At 42.7% G+C, this 20,809-nt stretch overlaps 1 protein-coding gene across 5 annotated transcripts; it reads right to left on the reverse strand.

Annotated features, from left to right (window-relative positions):
• Nucleotides 1-26: 26 nt before the first annotated feature.
• On the reverse strand, nucleotides 27-20,425 carry kdm5c (lysine demethylase 5C). 5 transcript variants are annotated; one of them, XM_069660841.1, is made up of 29 exons: nucleotides 20,122-20,425; nucleotides 18,264-18,411; nucleotides 17,312-17,389; nucleotides 17,084-17,206; nucleotides 16,827-16,997; nucleotides 16,507-16,641; nucleotides 14,287-14,343; nucleotides 11,008-11,131; nucleotides 10,530-10,810; nucleotides 10,198-10,356; nucleotides 8,737-8,856; nucleotides 8,465-8,623; nucleotides 7,020-7,201; nucleotides 6,716-6,878; nucleotides 6,516-6,635; nucleotides 6,228-6,422; nucleotides 5,923-6,104; nucleotides 5,702-5,826; nucleotides 5,469-5,616; nucleotides 5,292-5,382; nucleotides 4,829-5,211; nucleotides 4,578-4,716; nucleotides 4,276-4,455; nucleotides 4,034-4,162; nucleotides 3,168-3,926; nucleotides 3,038-3,080; nucleotides 2,746-2,945; nucleotides 1,237-1,425; nucleotides 27-1,117 (listed from the first exon to the last, which is right to left on the reverse strand). In XM_069660841.1, the coding sequence occupies exons 2-29, from the start codon at nucleotides 18,405-18,407 to the stop codon at nucleotides 1,100-1,102; spliced, it is 4,797 nt and encodes a 1,598-aa protein (XP_069516942.1). In that variant the 5' UTR covers nucleotides 18,408-18,411; nucleotides 20,122-20,425; the 3' UTR covers nucleotides 27-1,099. The 5 variants fall into 5 exon arrangements, with proteins under 5 accessions (XP_069516942.1, XP_069516940.1, XP_069516939.1 ...); XM_069660839.1 differs by having other exon boundaries at nucleotides 27-1,113; nucleotides 10,446-10,810; XM_069660838.1 differs by having other exon boundaries at nucleotides 10,446-10,810.
• Nucleotides 20,426-20,809: the final 384 nt, after the last annotated feature.

A 20,809-nucleotide genomic window follows, 5' to 3' on the forward strand; every position in this document is an offset into this window, starting at 1 on the left:
TCAAGGTGAGAAATAATGAGGCGACATTTCCTAAACAATTCTAAACCTTTATTTTCTAACAAGAGTGAAAAGAAACAAAGGCAACATTAAAATGAAAAGTTTATACACAAACTCACGACAACTGTGTGTCTGCAATATCAATAATAATAATAATAATAATAATATAATTTGAACCCAGGAAACAAAATAAATCGTGACAAAGTGAGTTACAGTGAAGTTACCTTAATTTTTAAAGAGAGAGAGAACGAGGGAAAAAGAGGTCAGGTTGAAAGGAATAAAATATAGGAGTCAAAAAGGATGGGCGTTTTAAAAAAGAAAAAGGCATCAAGGGGAGGGAGGGGGGGAGAAAGACAAAGCTAAGAGGTACAGATATCCATTTTGGGAAAGTAGCACCAAAAACATGAATGCCTGTTTTTAACACTTCCCAAAATTTTCTCAGTTTATTCAAAATGCATGTCCCCTCAAAACGGCATCAAACACAAGATTCAGTACAACTAAAAAAAATACAAGTGTAACAACGGTGCTGTTGTCTAAGATCAGCTGTCAAAACCTTCTGCTGTACCTCAGCTTCAGGGCTCATTCCCAAACAGAACTAAACCATAGCTTATCCAACTTCAATGAGGGGGGGGCTCACGTGAAAGAAAACTGCAACGGCCTGTTCTCAGGCAGGCTTCGGCTGAACTAGCATTTAATACAGTTGGGATAACATTAGCATACTGACCGACCTCAGAGACGACTCTAGACCAAAGACACTCCTATTGCGGTAAGTCCCACATCGGTCCAACACAGTCTTTATACGTTCACAAGAAAAACGTTCCAGGGAAGGTGGAGAGTAAAGTTTGGGTAAGACGAGGCAGGTGTGAAATCAAATATCAGGATGGGTGAGATATGGCTGAGTTTCGAATGAGACAGTGGAGTGTAGAGGAAGAGTCATCGCTCTGTTAGTGTCTGAATGTGTGAATGAGGAATGAGGAGGGGCGTGGGTCACAGGGAGGGGGATGTCCTGCATCTTTCTATAACTTGACACTGTTTTCTGGCACAGAACGATCTGTCCCTTCAAGTCCTCCGACTGATCCGTTTTCTCCGGCTCCAGCGTCGACTACATCACAAAGTCTGTCTGAAGGAAACAAAAGTTAATCTTAATCATGCTTAAATCAATTAAAACTTTGAAAGTCTGCCTTAAAAATACAGCCAGTAGCAGCCTGATACTTAAAGCATGATTACAGGATCGGTTACCTCTGGATGGGTCTGTACAGGTAAGTGAGGGAAGGGGCTGCGGCTGACAGGACAGGTTTTCTTTGACTCTGAGGCATCCAGTGACCTTCCGCCTGCCCCTTCCCCTCCGCCACCTCTGTGGCCCTTTCTCTTCCTTTTAGAGTCCTTGGGTCGTCCGCGGCCGGTTCGCCTCTGCTCATCAAGCTCAATCTGAGACAGAGAGAGGGAGGGAGAGAGAGAGGGGACAAGGATATTAAAAACAAGGTAGTCGGTAACTGTTAAAGATTCACTGATTTCAGCTTCTTCAATATAACGATTTGCTCATTTTCTGTCTCTGTTATGACAGCAAATGAAGAGTCTTTGAGTTTTACACTGTTGAAGGACAAAAGAAGCTTTTTGAAAACTTCATTTTGGGCTATTGGACATTGTTATTTGCATTTCCACATGTTTTAGACTGTCGATGGGCTAAACTATGAAATGTTTAAATGGCAGCCTTATGAGGCAGTTAAGGTGAAAAGATGCACCACAAAACACCATTTTCATGTTTGATTGTACAAAAAACTGCTTAAAGGTCACATAATTTAGATAAGCTTTACATGAATCATGGTTTGTTTCGTTTTAAAAATTGTATACATATTTTAATCATTATTTTTTAAGCCTCTCCTTCCTCCTGAAACGAACAAGCCGTTTTGCCATTCAAAGGTCAGACCTTAGCCTCGATTGGCTGACAGTATTTGGAGTGACTGCGTAGACCACGTGGGATCGTACATGTGGGGGAGTGGCCACACTGCTCTTTCAGTCCAAAGTTGTAGAAAACATTTCTGCTCTAGGATCGGTGATTCGGTCTTATATGTACGAGCCAGAATCACCAGGAGGTATCGGAAAGGTAAGTTGAAATTTTGACAACAACTTGACTACAAGCTAGAGCGAGAAGGCAGCCTGAGGTGAATGACGATTGGTCGATTTCACCGAAAGCAAGGTTCCACGTAGAAACCTGCAGCTGCTCTGAACGGCCCATTTCAGAGGCGACCTTTTTAAAAATGTCCTTCTGGAAAAACACAGAATTATGCAGTTTTCTCTTTTTCACTGTGAACAATAAACACCCAAAAATGTGAAACCCATGAGCAATGTGATAATATCCACTCACAAGATATGGCCCCTTTAAGGTTCAGTAAGTGAGACTTTTAGAAGTAGTAAAAAAAACATGGATATACAGAGAGCAGGTTTCAACTTTGCAAATGCTTTTTGGAGGAAGTAAATGCATTTGTTTCATTTTATTTGCCTTAAGAATATACAGTGTAATTAGGCTGAGTTTGTTTACTAGAAAACTCCACAGGGAACCTTCAGTATGCACGCTTGGCACTTTAAACTGATCTATAAAAGTAGCACATTTTCTCAACATACTAAAACAATAAAAGATCTGTGTTTGTTGTGCATAGCTATTTTAGTGCAGCTATTTATTTCTTGGGTGAGTTTGCACTCCTGTAGATTTGGGTTTTAAGATTGTCTTGTGTGATTTATTTTCCTGACCTGGATGAGCGTGTGCAATGTTTCTCTGGGGGGAACAGAGACGGCCTGCAGGACTCTGTGGATGAGGAGTGTCTGGTCCAGGGACACCTCCAGCAGATCTCCTTCCAGCTGCAGCTCCTCCAGTTTGACCCTGGTGTCTGGTAGAAGCTCCACTACCTGGCCTTTAAGTGACGGCAGCAGGGGCAGCAGAGACCCCACACCTGACAATTACAGAAAGAAAAGTGTGGTGAGAACTGGTGACAAACTGTGCAAGTTGACTATTGATTACTTGAAAATGCACACACAGTCTTACCTGTAACATTTGACTTCTTGCCGATGCCATTTTTACATCCAGCCTGTGTGCAAAAAAAACATTGTATGTTCATCTGACAGAAGATGGATCAGATAAAATGAAATAATTAGCATCAGAAAAAGGTGTTCACCTGAGTGCCGTTGGTTTCCTTGGTCTTCTTTTTAGGTGAATTGTCCTCTGTCAGATCAATGACTCCTTCCTCTCCTTCCCCTCCCTCGGAGTCCGATAAAACAATCACTGTACTTCCTTCTGTCCCCTTTTCCAAGTCTTCCTCTTTCTCTGTGTCACAATGGAGAGTTTCTTTGAGTTCTTGCAGCCTCTCTAGTGCCCGCTGCAGCTCCGGTGTCTCCAGGGCCTCCTTGGCTCGGCCTTGCCAAGTGATGGCCCTCTCTGTGAGACACTGCAGAGCTTCTCCTTCAGGAAGACGCACCGGCAGCCTCTGCAGGGCCACAAGTAACGCCAGGATAGTCTCCAGGCGTGGACGCCGCGACCGCTGGCACTGCGGGCACAAGAAGCGCGAGTCCCAGTCCCACCAGCAGAGGGGGTTGGCTGGCGGTCCGGAGGAGGGGAGCAGGGAGGGGAAAGGAACGCAGCCGCCATGGAACCAGTCCTTACACAGATGGCAACGCAGCTGAGGGGCACGCGGCTGACCTCCGCACACACACACTGACTGAGGAGGGGTGGTGCAGGTGTGGTTACTGTTACCGTTCTCTTTTACAGAGTTCTCTGAGTGGCTGGATGTGTCCGTCTCCATGGCGTCGTCCCACCTCCCGTTCTCCTTGTCCTCGTTGTAAGTCGCAGTTTTAAGTCCAGATTTACACATGTTGGTTTTCTGTAACCTCAGTAGTGCCTCCTTCTCCTGGTGCTCCCCTTCTTTGAACGCCATCACCTACAGACAAGACACACGAATCAAGTCATAATACAGAAATAGTATTTAGTCATAAAACAGACAAACAAAACGAAGTAAATGTGAGGAAGATTAAAAATAGAACTCACAATAGCTGCGGGGTCCCTCAGGTCCTGAGCTGAGAGGCCCAATGTGTTGGTGTCAGAATCATCTAACGGCTCGTCCAGTGGCTCCGACTCATCTCGCCTCTCTCTCCTTTTTGCACACGGACATAATACCTGCAGGACAACACTGGAGTTAATGCTCATGCTTTTAAAGTGTAATTCTGTACTGACATTAGTACACAGATAAATTATTGTACAGATCAACTGAAATCTTTGTCATTCCCTACCTCTAGCAGGCTGTGTGGACTGCTCTTCTTCAGGAAGGTCTTGGTGGCCTTGTCCCTCCAGGAGTGAGCGCTGGCTACCTGCAGTTCCAGCTGTCTCAGCTCTTGCATAAAGACTGGCAAGTCTCGTCCAATAGCCACCAGGCCCTCAAGGTCATCCAGACATGGGTAATGCTCCCCATTCTACAACAAACAAAAGAAATATAGTAAGAGAACTATATGATATACAGCTTTTTTTGTGCGCAATTTTAAGTATTTCCTTATTACAAATCACTCCATCACAAAGGAAGATGGGGTAAGTTTACCTGGATTTCCTCCAGGTCTGTTACCCAAGCCCGTGCTCGAACGAGACAGTCCTGTAGAGCCAAAATGTTCGGCAGCTTCACTGGAATAAGCTGCGCCTCATTTACTATCGCCTCCAGGGTAGAGAGAGGATGCTTTTGCCTACGAGAAAAAAATATTCTTTGAAACAGGAAGAGCTGCTTGTGAAATGAAGACAACCCCTGCCGCAGGTAGAGTATAAGCAGCGTTTTATGGTTTGACTTGTTTGTCTTACCTTTGTTCGAGGCAGATCTGTGCTTTCTCCTCCCAGCGCTCTGCGATCGTGAGCAGCTCCTGCAGCTCTGCCATGGCCGTCTCCACAGACACGCTTTGCGGCACGTTGCAGCCCGCTTCCATCAGGTTCCTCAGCACCTCCAACGTCACCTCCTGCCTCTCCCCTCCTTCTGTGCCCAGGGTGCGCCTCACCTCTGCCAGCCAATGACCCTGCTTCTTTAGGCCCTGGAGTAAATCGCAGTCCGGCACTATAACAGGCAGCTTGGCGCCCTGCTCCAAAAGAGTCTGCAGCTGCTCAGGAGGTGGAGAGTCCCTCCTCCAGTCCCTGTCATTGACCAGAGCTTGAGCCTGGCTCTGGAAGTCCTCCACAGTCTGCAGAACCGCCTTGAAAACCAGAGAACACAGATGTAAAATATGTGCACTTTTTATACAGCGCATTTGATAAGATTATGAAGATGACTCACCTGCACTTCCTCCAGCTGCTCAATCACACAGGGCAGGTTTTGCATCGTCTCTACCAAGGACTTCAGCTCTGCCAGTGTCATCCTACTATCACTAAAAGAGAGCAATATACAGTCCCTTTGTCAGGCGTATGTAACTAAACAGTTTGTGTAAAAATGTTGAGTTTTGAAGCATCATACCTGGTCTTTGCGTTACTGAGGAGTTCAGAACTCGTCTGCTGGCAGCGTTCTATGTCTTTAAGAACACCGTTGAGTTTACGCAGGAGCTCATTGTCTGGAAATTTCTTGTCTGCAGCTTCCTTCTTCAGCATCTCCAGGTCGTCAATTCCTGCAATACGATGAACATTTTTGGCTTTCAAGATAATTTTCAGTTGCCACCACGTGTAAGGGGTTAATGTTTGTCGATTCCTTACCTATTTTATTTCCTTCTTCCTGCTCAAGCGCCTCTTTTACCCTGTTGGCCCAGGAATCAAAGGACTCCGACCGAACCTTTAATCGGTGTAACATGGCTAACAACTCATCCAGGGTGTATCTGTACCTGCAGAGTGAAGGGAGCACAGAAAAGATTAACACACAGCCGAGGGGGGATCAAGCTAGAAGGAAAATAACATCGTCTTTTACAAGAGTTAAATACCTGAGGTAGAGTTTTTCAGTGGGGCAGTTGCAAAGATCCTGAGTGTGATAGAGACACACGAGACGCTCGGGACAGTTTAAGCAGGCCAGAGCCGAGAGGAAGCACGTGGTCTTACATTTGTCACACTGTCTCTCATCGTCGGGCAGCAGCTCAAACGCCTCACGCTCTGCTTCAGTAATGCCCTGCAGGTAGAACACACAGAATTGTCCACATTATAATAAAAACACTGAACATCAGAATGGTATCAAATTAAACCTTTATCTACATACACGTACATAAACAACAAACAAATATCTGTGTCTTACCCTCTCCATCAGACCCTTCCGCAGCTTCCTCTCCTCCTGAACAATGATGAACATTTCACGGTGTGTCGCTGCAGCCAGGTTGAGGTCCAGTTTCTCGGGGCTGGCAGCCATCTTACAGGTGAGCTCCTCGTGGGAGAATACACAATACCTCCTAAGACGGCGGTAGTGCTCAATACAGGAACGGCCGGCAGGCAGCTGAGCGGGACAGAGGAGAGGAGAGGGATGTTTATTATAAAGTATTGTTAATGATGTGGAAACTTGAGACGTGCAGGGTAAAGACAAACGTACCCAGTCTGCAGTGCAGAAGTTAACAGCTTCAGCAAAGTTATATCCCTGATTGAAGCCACTGTGGTAGGCTCTGGGGAAGGTGATGACAAACTCACCTGCGCACTGGTTGGTGCGCACAACCTGCCAATCAGAAACAAAGAAGGTCATTTAAAGAAATCCTGACAACAAACCATGTTCCAGCTGCGTGAATGTGTACTGACCGGGACACCATGAGACATGAGGATATTGGGGTTCATGATGGTGACCAGCTGGTGCAGGAGGTCAGGCTGACACTCAAACAGCTCTGGCGTCAGCTTCTTCATCACCTCCTCAAGTCGCTCCGCTGCGACGGAGGGAACCCCATACCAAGTCTTGGGTTCACCCCTGGAAGCGGAGAACAAAGGGGAAAGTTTTAGTCTTTGCCATGACATAATCACATTCTCCATGTTAAAAGCTGCCATTGTTTAAGCCTACGACTACAACATAACACCAAACCCACACAAACACACAGAATTAATTCTGTACCAGTGGAGGTAGTTGATGGAGTAGCTCCAGTGATCCTCAATGTGCCAGCAGAAAGCTGAGAACACCATGCCTACGTAAAGCCAGGGCACTTTCATCCCAGAGATGTCTCCATTTATGTGGCAGAGGAGGGACTGCTCGAGAACCGGCATCACGTTCAAGTTCCAGCCACTGCGGGCGTATTCCTGACCAACGGAGAAAACAACATGCAATGAAAAAAACAGCACTATGAAAAGGTTTGGAAACATATCTGATTACATGCACCATCTAAACTGAGTAGCTTTTTTAATACACTCGTGGTATAATTTGGGGTTTTAGTGCACATAAACACTAATTTGTTATAAAATGTCTCAATTTGTTTTATCCCATCTCAACCAACCACCAACTAATCCCCAGAACAACCAGACTATAATTGTGAACTGCTGTTCTCTGATATACTTGTAATGCTGTATTAAAAGCGGTCACGTTAAGTTTCTGACAACACAATCAAGTTAATTTTAACGGCATTAAGACGGGATTAGTTTGAAGTGTCAAAATAGTTACTATAGTGTTTAGTATTTCATGCATTTGATTGTTCTTTATGTGAGTAAATTATTTGTCTGTGTGCCCGTTTGCTTTGAACTTCCCCTTACTCCCACCAATCAAGTACTTAAAAATTAAAAGCTCATCATGTCACATTGGTAGGGCTGCTGCGAGTCGACGTCACGTTTTTAAAACGGCATGACATCGGTCGTTTTTAGCTCGTGTCATTGGTCGGCTGAGCAGCTCCACTCAACACAACGCGGCTTTAGAAAATGGAGGCAGCGGCTGCAGTAGAGTGCGACTCCGTTGCAGCGGGGTCGACTCAGTTCAGAGTGAAAGTTTCCAAAAGGCCCAAGGCTTCAAAAGTATGGGAGTACGTCAAATTATCACAGAACAAAAAGGTGGTTTGTACCCTGTGCAAAGTTTCGCCGGCATAGTGCTATGCACGAGCACCTGGAGAGAAAACACACAGGCGCTATTCTGGATGACGGACCGCCAGAAAAGGCTGTGTTGTCTATTCACTAGTGGGGAGAGCTTTTTGTCTTGATAGTGGTTCAATACACTCATAAAGTCGTCTGACTGCGTCCTTAGAAATTCCATTGAACAAGTGTTTGAGAAAATTACAGTTTGTGAAAATAAAATTAACTCAAATTAAATAATTTTTTGAGGAAAATTAAGCGTTTATGTAAATCGAATAATCGGAAAAACAGTAGATAAATAGATAGAAAAGCAGTCATTAGGGGCAGCCCTACACATTGGCCTTCTGCAGTCATGATACTGTTTTTAAAATGTCCTCATGTTGATCAACTTTCACCTTCTAATCTCAAACAGGATGCTCTGCTCCTTATTCAAACTCACATGACAATTGGAGCAAAGATTTCACAAACACCGCTGAGGTTACAAAAAGACAACCACAGTGTGCGTACCTCGTCTTCCGTTGTAAGCTTCCTCTTGCCATTGTTCATGGGGAAGCCGCTGCCAAACTCTTTGGAGTGTATGTCCGCTCCGTACTCCACAGTCACGTCTTCCTCGATACTACTCACTAACCTCCAGAACTCCCTCTCCACGAGCTCAGTGGGAACCATCTACACAGACACCAACACACAGGCTACAGATTAGTCTCACACATCGTCACCAGTCGGCGCGGAGTCATGCTTCATAATGAATAGGTGATGTCCTGCTGTGTGGCTGCGCTTACGTGGACAGGCATGTTGAAGTAATCCGCTTTGAAGGCATCCGCCATTTCCCCAAAACTCTGCAGGCTGTACTCCCGTGTGGCCTGTTCAAAGCCAAACGCTTCAGAGGGCTTCTTGCACTCCTAACAAAAAAAAAAGATGAATATGTTAGAACACAAAAACTTTATCTTGTGAGTTAGTCCCTGAACACATACCATGCATAATTATAGAGTGCTACAACTGTATTTTAGCTAATTAAGGGATCATTTCTAGGAGTATCTTCAAATGCTTCATAGCCCTAGAATCTGAACAACATGAGCTAAATGGTTATGCAAGACAATAAACCATAATAATAGATGAAAGCATTGAAAAATAAACCTTTTCTTAAAGGTACACAAGTCCTCTCAGCTCAGTGCATTTGTTATTTTTTAAGATATGCTCGTTTTCATGAACAGAGGCGTTTTGATAGTTGGCAGTAAAGAGAGGACAGAGAAGATTTCTGCAATCGAGTGCCTACATGTTGCATTTGCATTTCCATCCAAAGTTTCATATCTCCAACATGGTAGAAGAAGATGCACTATATTAATGCTACACACACAGGGTGGAAATACACACATGCACAAACAGGACTCTATGTACATGCATTAATGGAGAGATATCAGAGCGAGGGGGCTGCATGTGGACATGAGCCCAGAGCAGTTGGGGGATTTGTTGCCGTGCTCAAGTGCCCAGGAAATGACACTGCTTGATCCATACTGGGACTTGAACCGGCCACCCTCCAGACTGAGCTACCGTCTATTCAACTTTAAGTTTTTAGGTTATGCTGTAGCTCTTATGGTTTGTAATTTAAAGTAATATACTCGAAGATTTTCATTTAAATAAATGTCTGTTAAGTCACTACCTATTGCTGAGGTAACACAATGGTGACTGAGCCTATGGCCCACTGATGAAAGCCTTTGCATTAGCAGTATTACAGACTGGCTGTCTGGCGCGACATTCGCAGAAAAAAATCACAAGCAGCATCCAGTTAGTGACGCGTTTTCCATCACCCAGCAGTGGTCGGTCTGCCAGAGACGGTGGGCGGAGCTAAGCGGCTGCTTTTCTGGTCTCTGCAAGCGTTGCGAGTAAACAGTAATCTACTATGGCTGAAGAAAAAGAAAAGATCGATGACTACAGATACAACTTCAAAAATAAGTTAAAATCCAAAGAAAAAGAAAAAAACTCAATGCTCAGATGAAGGCAAACAGTCTAAAGAGGAAAATGAACAACAGCGAAGAAAATCAAGAGTTACAGCTGTTACAAAGGGAGCCAACCATCGACGCCAACACTGTCTGGATATCTGGGAATTGTGCTCCTAAAAATAACCGTTTATCGCCATAGGAGATTATTACTTTTAACATCGATTTAAACAGTACTATGTTAAAAATGATCAATGCCGCCACCAGCGGGAGGTCTGTTTCAAGGGTTAAATCCGTCTTTCTTACCTCTGCCACACACTTAGGGCATCGCCAGTTGCCTTTGGGAGGATCGGTGAGTGGGGGTAGTAGACAGTAGGTGTGGTAGTTATCATCGCAGCCATCACACAACAAGAGCTTCTCGTCGTCATCTCCCCGACCGCACATCCGACACACAAAAGAATCCATCTTTCGAAAAAAAAAAAGCAGAAAACATTTGATGTAAAGGCCTCGAGGCTGACGAAATTAACACACAGGTTAGATTGTATTGTATTTACCTTATCTGAAAAGTCTTTTGGACTTCTCACAGTAGTTTGAGATTTGTCTGTTGTTTTAGACTTTGCATCCCTTGGTCTACTTACACACTGCGGGTTGTTTAGGGTGCGTCGAAGCCTCATGGTCATTTTGGTACAAGGTCCCTCTTTGTCATCTTCTTCCTCATCCTTCTGTTTCCCGTTCTCCTCCTGTGGTTCTTCTTTCTTCACTTCTGTCTTCACTGTGATGCTGAGGGGAGGCGGCTGGAGGCCAGATGCACAACCATCGCTCTGCTTCTCTGGAACCTCTGACGGCTCCGCTTTCACTGAGGTATCAGCAGGAGCGGGAGACACGCTCTCCTTGATGGTCACCGTTTGAGGCAGCTCATCTAAAAAGAAGAGTCAGGAGTTTTTATAGCAATAAGATGTAAATGCTGCTGGGTTCCAAGTTGGCCAGATGGTTCTATCAAAAGCAAGCTCTCCCATGCCCACAATCTATTTGACTGAGCCAATACAAATTAAAAATTAAAGACAACTTGCTGCTTTATTCAGTTGTTGCTTTAGCTTCTCTGGTAACGGCACTAACCTTTCTTCCTGATGCCTTTATCCCTCGCCACCAGTCCGAGCCCCATCATCTTCGGCCCGGCGCCGTAGATCTGCAGCTTCTTCAGCTCTGGGTTCTTCTCTATGTCTTCCTCTGTAGGTTCAGGCTGTGGATGAAAGTAGATTTCCATCAGGAAGGCTGAGACAGAAAATGGCTACTCTCCAAAGCACACAGAGCAAAGCAAGGGTGTCGGCCAAATGCAGAACAAACGTGAGAGCGTAGCAGTGGATCACAAGAAGGATTATGCTTGGTTAGAAAGTAAGGAAGAAGTTACTTCTCAGTGAAAGCTTGAAGGTTAAGACCCACCACCAGAAAACACAAAATCACCAGCAGTTGCAACCATAGAGTTAGGACAGGGCACCATTTAGGTTTTGTTAATCGTTGTTCTGGTTTTTATTAAACCCTTGGTTGATGTTCTTAGTATATTATTTGGAAAGGAAAGACAAGAAAAAGCAAAGAGGGCTTATTGTGGAATTATGTTCAGTAAAACCATGACTAGGATGTACTAGCCAAATCTGGGGAATTATAACCAACGATAAGAGCCTGTACTCGACTCATTTTTCCTTTTATCGTGCCCACTGGCTTTAAGTATCACTTTTCTTTTGTCTCCGTCGCGTCCAGTAACCCTTCATTCTCTGTGCCTGTTGAGCTGCCAGCGTTCCTGGCGGAGTGAAGAGGCTGAACTGCTGCCAGTTCCACATAGAAACACAGTTTGCTTTATTCTGTTATATCATATAATTGCACCTGACATGATGAGGTCATACTTATTCTACAAGTAACAAGAAAGCATCCTAAATTTAGACATTTTGTTCATTTGTGTGTGGACATGTCATACTTCAAAAATAGCTTGTACAAGAATTTGTATCCGACTCTAACATGATTAGATCTTGGTCATGGTTGTGTTCTGTTCCAATCACATGTAAAACTTAATCAAATCCATGCTGAACTGTGTTATTGAAGTTACATCATAGTGAACAGCACAAACAGTCTATCTGCAGTGTTTGTTTGTTTTTTCTTAAACTTTGTCTTCCCTATTTGATCCTAATCTCAAGCAGCTGACTCTGACAACTCATGTTACACTACTGCATTATTATACCATTGTCAGGGATCATCATCTGGCTTAATGTAGGCGCTGTGTTCTCCTTCTGGAAGACATATCATGAGCTGCACGTACACCAAAAGAATACTGTTAACAGTTAACTGCAGTGAAACCTGTCTTCCTGCAGCAGGAAGCATCTTGATGTGTGAGACATGTGACTGAAAATAACAATGATGAAATTAATGCTTTGTCATCTCAGACTTTCAAGCCTGCGTTACATTGTTATTTTTGCAGTGCTTACATGTCACCCATTGTTTTTTTCTTTCCAAATTTGTTGCATTCTGTCGTATGATTGCAAACAGTTCACATAAGTCATGTGAAACAACTGAAGGTGGAAACACAGAAGGTCTTAATGTAACTTTCAAAAGCACATAAAAGCAGGTTTCACCTCATTCTCAGTTCTGACTAGGGTTGACCTCATGACCACAATACCACGGTGATGTGACGCACACCGTAGGGTGGACCAAGTGACCGCCATCACCGCTTTTTTATTTTAAATATGGACCCAGTGATGTTGCTAGGTACGCGTCCTGCGTATCTGCCGCATTAAATCTAAAGGGACGCAGTAAACTCACTTTCCATACGTCCCAGGGACGCACCTCATCTTTCCATACAGAACGATACATTGTGAACAACAAACTTGTTTAAAAAAGTCACAGTAATCAGCAAAAGAAACCTTGCTGTCAGGGCACCGCTGTTTCAACCTCTGCGCATCCAGTCAGCGCAGATGAGCCCGTGTGCAGTCTCGCGACATGCTAGTTTAGCAGCTAAAAACAACTAGCGGATAAGGATATGAACTAGTTGTTCATAAAGTCCCGTTTCCAACACTCATGCCGTGTTTACTCATGTCGATGATGTTTTACCGTCAGGGGGACGCGCTTCAGTGAAGCAGTGGGCTGAGGCGGTTAACTGCCAAACCGCGAGGGGGCGGAAGTGTTTCGTTTTGAAAAATGTAGTACCATCACAGCCCAGACTCTAACTCTGGAATTCTATTAACATCCATTTAAGATGCCTTCACACTGGTGATTTGGGCCTCGTCTGAAAGATTATATTGATTATACAAAAATATTTTCTACTCAGGTGTGCACCAAGAAATCAATGTCTATGTGCTGTCCGAACACAACGTGTATTCCCACAGCAGGAAAACTCATGTATGCATATCATGACGACATCGTTAGTGCCAGTCATAGCAGAGAAAAAATGACAGATTTCAATGTCAAAAATTACGCCATTCAAGATTTTCTAAAAGGAGAAGAAAAGGTGAAGCTCGTTTGTTTCTGACTTTGCTGCTGTATGCGATTGCACTCCCTGAACTCGCAGATGTAATTGCGCTTGCCTTTTGATCTATATCTTCAACACACAGACAAACAGGGACCTTTTCCTGGCACTCGAACTCAGTTGACCAAGATTCAAAGCATTAGATAAAAAACAAATCAACAGGGCTTGATAGAGGGGAAAGCCGTCTAACTAGGTTTTGGCTCAAACAAGCAAACCTAGAGACTTACATTCAAACAACAATTACTCCTTTAGACGCCAATATTTTACATTAAAAATACCAAATTCTCCTGTGTGAGTGCACTCAAACGAAAACGCATGCAGCCACGCTGTTAGCTGCTGAATTGTGCAGACAGCAAGGCAAGCCAGCAAAGGGCAAAAGCACACAGACAGCCAAGCGACAAAGCATTGTAAGCCAAGAACAACCAGAGACAAAGAGCATGGGTGAAAGGGAGAACCCTAGAGAACTTATCAGACCAACAACCTGGCTAAAAGTATGTTAGGTAGTTGGGGATAAAGTTTCTTAAGAGCCAACAGTGACATTTAGGACCCCTTAAAAACACACTAGGATCCAAAAACACCTTTATCCAACAAGACTAAGTGGTTTATTCTTAAAATACCGTACATAGCTAAAGCATGATTGTGAAGAACAGAACTATTATTGTAATGCCACCGTGTTTTTAAGGCAAAATGTCTACAACAGTCACGTGACTATTCCCCCCTACACTGATCAACCAGAGGAATAGGAATGCACGTTGATGAAAATGTCTTAGTGGTTAGTTAGAATAAAAAATGAGCTTCAGAAGGGCCGAGTTGGTCAAGGAGAAAGTAGCGGGAAAGAGAGAGCAGGGGGCAGAAGGTGAGCTAATATGCTCACGAGGCAGTACCGCAGAGATGAGTTGAGAGCCAGTGGTGAGAGGATGGGGGGCCAGATCCTCTGGACCCTGCAAGGGGAGACAATAACAGCAACAATAAACTAGGACGAGAGGAAATAAGGAGATGAGAGAGGAAGGGAGAGAGCGTGGAGAGAACAGAGCCAGCAGCTGAGGGAAGAATATCACAGGGACACATCATGAGACAACTGACGTAGGACCTGTATCAGTCCAAGAGGGAACTTTGTGAATCTAAATACTTCATTTTCTATTTTAATACATTAGTTATTTCTCATAGTTCATTTTTGGCATAATTTATATTTCTACCTCTGCTTGGGATAGGTCTGTCCCAAACTTAAAAACATGGCTTAAAGCAAACCAGTCATGTGATCACTGATTTTTTTCTATGGAACCATCCTCAAGATAGCTTTGCAATGTATGTTGTTTACGTGATGTCAAAACTGTTAATTTGTATTGTTTTTAATTGTCTGTATTGTAATGACTGTTTTTTAGATCTCCCTGCCCAGGGACCACAGATGGACATTAGCTAACTTTGGCCCAACAGTTGTGTTGTGCACGGCCCCTGTCAAATAAACTATACTGTTTGTTTGCAGCCTGATAGACCAGTATGCTAGACTATTGTGGATGAATTTCTGTTTTTTAATAGCTGAGCTATAATAAAAGATAATTTCGCCAAGTATTTAAGATAACTTTATTTCCTTTATCTCAGCCGTGACCTACAAAGATTCTGCCACCGTCTGTCTGACGTCATGTTCTTTATAGTGCATATTTGGCATACCAAAGTATAAAAGCTCCAGATATACGCAACATTTTGTCCTTACTTTTGTATTTAGGGACAGAAAAGATAGCTGGAGTGCTTTAAATGTGCTGAATTGCTGACAAAGAAACATTCACTTCATGATATCATCCTGTGTTGTTAAGAAATAATAAATAAAATCAAAGCAAACAAACTCGCATAGTGGAGTAGTAATCAGTAATTGCTTCAATTATTTTATGCATTTTTTTATCTGCATCATATTTAGTTTCAAACAAGTCAGTAGAAAACAAATGCAAAAAAATAGATGTTTCTCAGCAAAGTGAAAAAACTGAAAATCCACTGGCGAGCATTATGTAATTAAATAATGGGGTTACAATCCGAGCATCATAGCTTGCATGTAACAAGCATGAAAGACTGTAGGCTGGTCCAGAAGCTATGCTGCGTATTAGTAACATCCATGTAAAAAAAAAATTTTGTGACAATATGAGGCTTATGAAGCAAACAGCTGTGTGTCTACCTGCGAGATGGGAGGAAGTGAAAACAAACACAAAGCATAGAGCGAAATGAGGCGTGAAGCGGAAAGCAAAAACGGCAGCGTTAAGCACAGCAGCGCGGCAGGATGGAGAGTTAGCAAGCTGGGATGCGCTCTGAGTGCACTGCCACGTCTTCCAGATACTACACTGTAACCAAAGATCAAGGGCACATGGGTGAGCACAGTTAACATGACAGCATGGTACGAGCTAGAAGATCGCTATCCATCAGGCACTTGAGTGGAGTGTTAGCGTGACCATTTGTTAGCCTGCAGTGATGGAAGCTCGGCCATTATTCATTAAGCTAATTAGCAGGCACTAGACCGTGAACTATTAAATGATACTAAAACTACACAACTACACGGACAACCTTTAAGTGTGCTGTTCAATCCAGATAATCAAACAGCAATGACATATCTATTAATACTGAGATTTGAAGTCCTGAAAAAAAAAATCTGGAGAAGTTTTAATTAGTGGAACCTCTTTGTATGTTAAGATGAAAATTTAATAACAAGTCTGTAATTGCTAGTACGAGAAATACAGATAATATAACAGCACAGATTTGGATGTGTGGTTTAAGAACTGTGTGAATGCCTCACTGATAAAGGGAATATAGGCTAAGACAGCCTGAATACCTGGTATTTGTTTGTTTTTCAGACTCACTGCTTTCATACAGTGCCGCTGCCAAAATAAATTCCTCTTTGACAGATCAACTGTACCAAACCCACACAGTTTCGATGCTCTTTAAAAGCAACCATGGAAACAAAAATGTTATTTTTCTCTGATTTACATTTTTAAAAGCTTGATTTTTGAGGCGTCAAGGAACACACAGAAATGTGATCCAAGAATTTATAATCAAGTGACCAAGTGTTTTCAGTACGGTTACTGGTTATACAGAGTTATGCAAATGTATGCAATGACACTCACATCAGGCTGGCAGCGGTTCGCTCTGCGTCCATAGCTGCTCATTTTGGAAGGCTGCACAGACTGTCGCAGGGGGATGGAGTGGGGCTTGTACTCTTTATCCACATCTTCACCATCATAATGCTTTGGCTTGCAATGCTGGCAATGACACCAAAAGAGAGAGTTTCCATGAAAACAAGTCCAAACATGCTACAGAAGTTCTAACTAAAGCAAAGTGTACAATGCGTCATATATTGACTGAGGGCCTCTTTAGAGACTGACTCATTTGAATGCTATCTAAGGACAGATCATTCCAAAAACAGAGATAATGTGGAGAGTGATACCGGCATGCTGGCACCAGACTGGAACATTTCAAAGGGGTAAACGATCCTCTCGTAGTGCGAGCGCAGCAGAGACCCGATGTTCTTGCCTGGAGGGTAGCCAAGCCTCTGGGCCACTCGAGCCCAGCGCCGTTCCTTACAAACCATCTCGAAACCTCCTTCATCTGTCACAACCTGAAGCAGAAAAGCATTATTTTTTAACATTTTATCAAACTGAAAAAATATACTTTCTGAGTAGGACAAGTTCAACCAACATCTACCTTTGACAGGCTAAACAGATCAAGGATGCGCCGCTCAATGTGTGGGATTTTCAAGGAGGATGCCTGAATCTCCCAAAACCTGGCGATGCGGTCCAAATAATTAAGCTTCACCCTGGTCTCCGCCTTAAATGAAATGCACGAGGAAAACATCATGATTTATAATCAGTTGCATTAATAACTTCAATTTTCGTCAACAATTTGCAACTTCCAAGAAGAAAAAAAACATACCTCCAACTCATTGAGCCTCTGGATGCGGGGTGTGAAGCGGAAGGTATCCAACTCCACTGAGAATGGTGGTTGCCAGTCCTATTTTGGGACAAAAACATGCAATTACACTTGTAAGCCTACAGGCTAAAGCAACTGTTGTTATTGCTGCTTTGATGCCGACCTCCATCATTCACAGAGCTTACAAAAACAATACATGCATGCGTTCATGAGAAATGAATGAGAAAGTGAGCTCAGTTTGAGCTTAACCTTGGTTTGAATCTGGCTTATTAACTATGCTCAGCATTAACCAGGATAACCAAGGTTGCCAACTCAAGAGCAAGTGAAACTCTTTTACAATATAACATATGAGCGGAACACAAAATGTTAATCTTGTTATTGTTGTGTTTGTGTAAAGAAAATTTCTAGTTACAGCAGTTTTATATTCATTGCTAATTTTATTAATATTAATATAAATAAATAATAATTTTGTAAATATTCTACATATTTAATCTTGCTGAATCTTTATTTTCACCTTTCCCTAAACACAGACATCCTCGTGAATCAACCACTTGAGTCTCTCTGAAGTTAAACATGCTGCTCATTTCTTTTGTACTTTTTGTACACATAACCCAATTCATTCAAATGACACATTATTACTCAGAGCAGGACTAGTAAACCCACAGATGAAAAAGGTTCTCGTGAGGCGAACTTTGTCTGACTGGTTATACAGGATTCCCAGGGTTCTGTTTTTGCAGCATGCTACTGCAAAGAAACGCTGACAATGCAAAATAGGGGAAAAAAGATCTGTGTTATTTATGTCAGCAGAAACAATGCAGCCTCTTGGATGGTCGGTGAGATATTTCAGACTATACTTCTACATAAATACTTTAAACCGAGTGCATGCTGCACATGGTACACAAAACACATCACATGCCCTTTCTTCATAACATTTCATGCACAGGCAAACATTTACTTGTGGAGGTCGAATTTTGCAGATTCCAGACTTCTCTGCAATCGGACGTATCTTGGCGATGTAGCCAAGGGGATCCAGAAACTCCTCCCATGATGGCTCAAATACTGGACACTCCGGAGGAGGTACAAACTCTTCCCCTTCCATTGCCCTATCAACAGGAAGATCGACAATGCAAACAAGTTATTAAACTGTAGCAGACCCACTAAAGGGCATGACAGCATCGATACAGCACCCCAGAAAGCAAAATACTATCATTTTAATTTGCAGAGAGAATTTAAAAAAACCCTAAACCACTTACATGCTTTTAAATTTTGAGCCTCAATTTTTGTTTTGCTTCATTAATCTACATTTTCTTAATGACTCTTGGACAGTGAACGTTGGTGTAAGAACAAAAAGTCAGGAAAACCATAATTCCAAAAGTATGTTCACTTGCCAGTATTTTGCCTTCCGACATGACTTTTACACTAATATTCCACATGTCGGTAAACTTAAGCGTATAATTAGTTGATGAATTCAATTTCACAAAGGCAAAGTAGCATGCAAGCTTATTACACTAGTAAAATGGATCGATGGACGAGAGAATAAACAGCATATTATACAGTTGCGACAAAGGTTATTGCATTTGTTTACTCTTGCAAAATCTTTACTTCCTGGCCTAGCACAGCAGTGTAATATTTTCAGGTTCAAATATTTGACTAAGTTCATCTGCTTATTTCAGAGTTAACCATTTCCCCCAATACTTTACATCATAGTCAATAACAGGAGACATGGGGATTCACCGGATGAGGGTTTTTTTCCACTCAAAGTGGTCCTTGTTAACAACCCCTCCCCCAACTTCAGACACAACAAAACAAATGCCATGCTCTAGTGAATCAACAAGGTAAAGAGGGCAAAAGTTTTAAGTCACACTTTATCAGCTGCAGTGCAGAACAACAATAAAATGAAGTAAATACAGAAATGATTGCAAAATTGCTGTAAGCACTTGAGCAATAAGCACTTCTTTATGTAGTTTGTAAGAAAGAGGGTTTTCATTGATGAGTCTTCTGTAATTTTTAAAGAACACTTCTGTGGATTGGAATCAAAATACAACTTGATACAGGGACTTCAGTGACATATATCCCATTTATCTGATTCTTCATGGGCCTTCAGACAAACAATGGCGTGGAGGCCATGAACCCTGAGGTATAGAAGGCCATGAAGGCATCACTACTCACAAGTGGGCTTGGCTAGATTAATCAATACGTTTTAGCAACAAAATAACAACAAATACACATTAAAAATATTTAAGAAATGGAACAGTGACACTTAAATGTCGATGTTGTCTTACATCTTGTTTACACCACTCAATAATGTATACAACTGTTAGCTGGCAACTATTAGCTACTAGCTACTAAACTTGCCAGAACTGGCGTTAAAACTAACCTTACCTTCCAGCGAAAGCAGGACGTGTGAAATAAGGAAAGAAAATGACTCTAATTGAATTATTTTTTGTGGGTTAGCTAGCTAATTGTCATTCATTTCTCTTCTTCGGGTATAATGAAGTCTATTGGTGTCCATTGTTCAGCTATTAGAGGCGATAACGCCGCTTACAGCTAGCGTTAGCTGCGAGGCCTCCAAATCCATCGCCTTCCAGGGTTTTAGACAGCTAGCATTAGTTAGCTTCCTTTAACTGAGTGACGGATAAAAAGTCACCATTCTAACCGCAGACAAGCTAACCTACATAACGTGCTCAGACAGGCGCTAGCAACAAGCTAGTTCACGTATGTCATATAACACTACATGGAGCTATATGCAAAAATAAACAAGTTATTTTTTTATCCTTTACGCTACAATGCCCAGCTGCATTCCCATGACTGACCGAAGACACCTCGATGTCCCGGGGTATGATAGGGGTAGTGGCCGCTCTCCTTCCTCTGTTGTTGTGATGACTGGTGGTTAGCTAACGTTGGCCAGCTGTGTCCGTCCAGTCGGCTAGCTACCGTTGCTAGCAAAGTTGACCCGTTTTTAAGGCTTAAGTCTCCACACACTCCGTAGGTTCAAAACATGGATGGCAATAGTTGGTTTAACAGTAAACGAGAGTCTCAAACTTTATCAACTGTGTCGTTATCAATCATTTTCCGACCAACATCATCACTCTCTTCAGGCCATCCTATCTTTCTTGACGAGACGCCATCTTAGTTTTTTTTCTCACGACCGAAGCACAACCTCGGATCTTCACATCACGTACCTCACGTTTACTCCCTGAAAGTAGTACCCACGTACGCAAGCAGTCATGTAATTACAACGGAACCAGCTGTGGGGGAGGTACGGTATTTTGAGCCTTCAAGTTAGTAAAATGAGCAATACCACAACGTTAACGTATGAGTGGCCCTGCTCTTAATGCAATTATGTTATTGTATTACTGTATTATTTTTGTGTGAGCAGAATTGGTCGATAAGGAGTAAAATTTACCATCTTTAGGTAGGTCATAGTGTTCTGGTAACATTTGGATTAAACTTTAAATTACCATGACACGGAAGACGAGAACCTTCGCAGACTTTTGGTAA

The sequence above is a fragment of the Semicossyphus pulcher genome, unplaced genomic scaffold (genome assembly GCF_022749685.1).
Source record: "Semicossyphus pulcher isolate SPU_LCO1_2020_fin unplaced genomic scaffold, fSemPul1.0.p SCAF_13, whole genome shotgun sequence".
In the NCBI taxonomy this organism is placed as follows: Eukaryota; Metazoa; Chordata; class Actinopteri; order Labriformes; family Labridae; genus Semicossyphus; species Semicossyphus pulcher.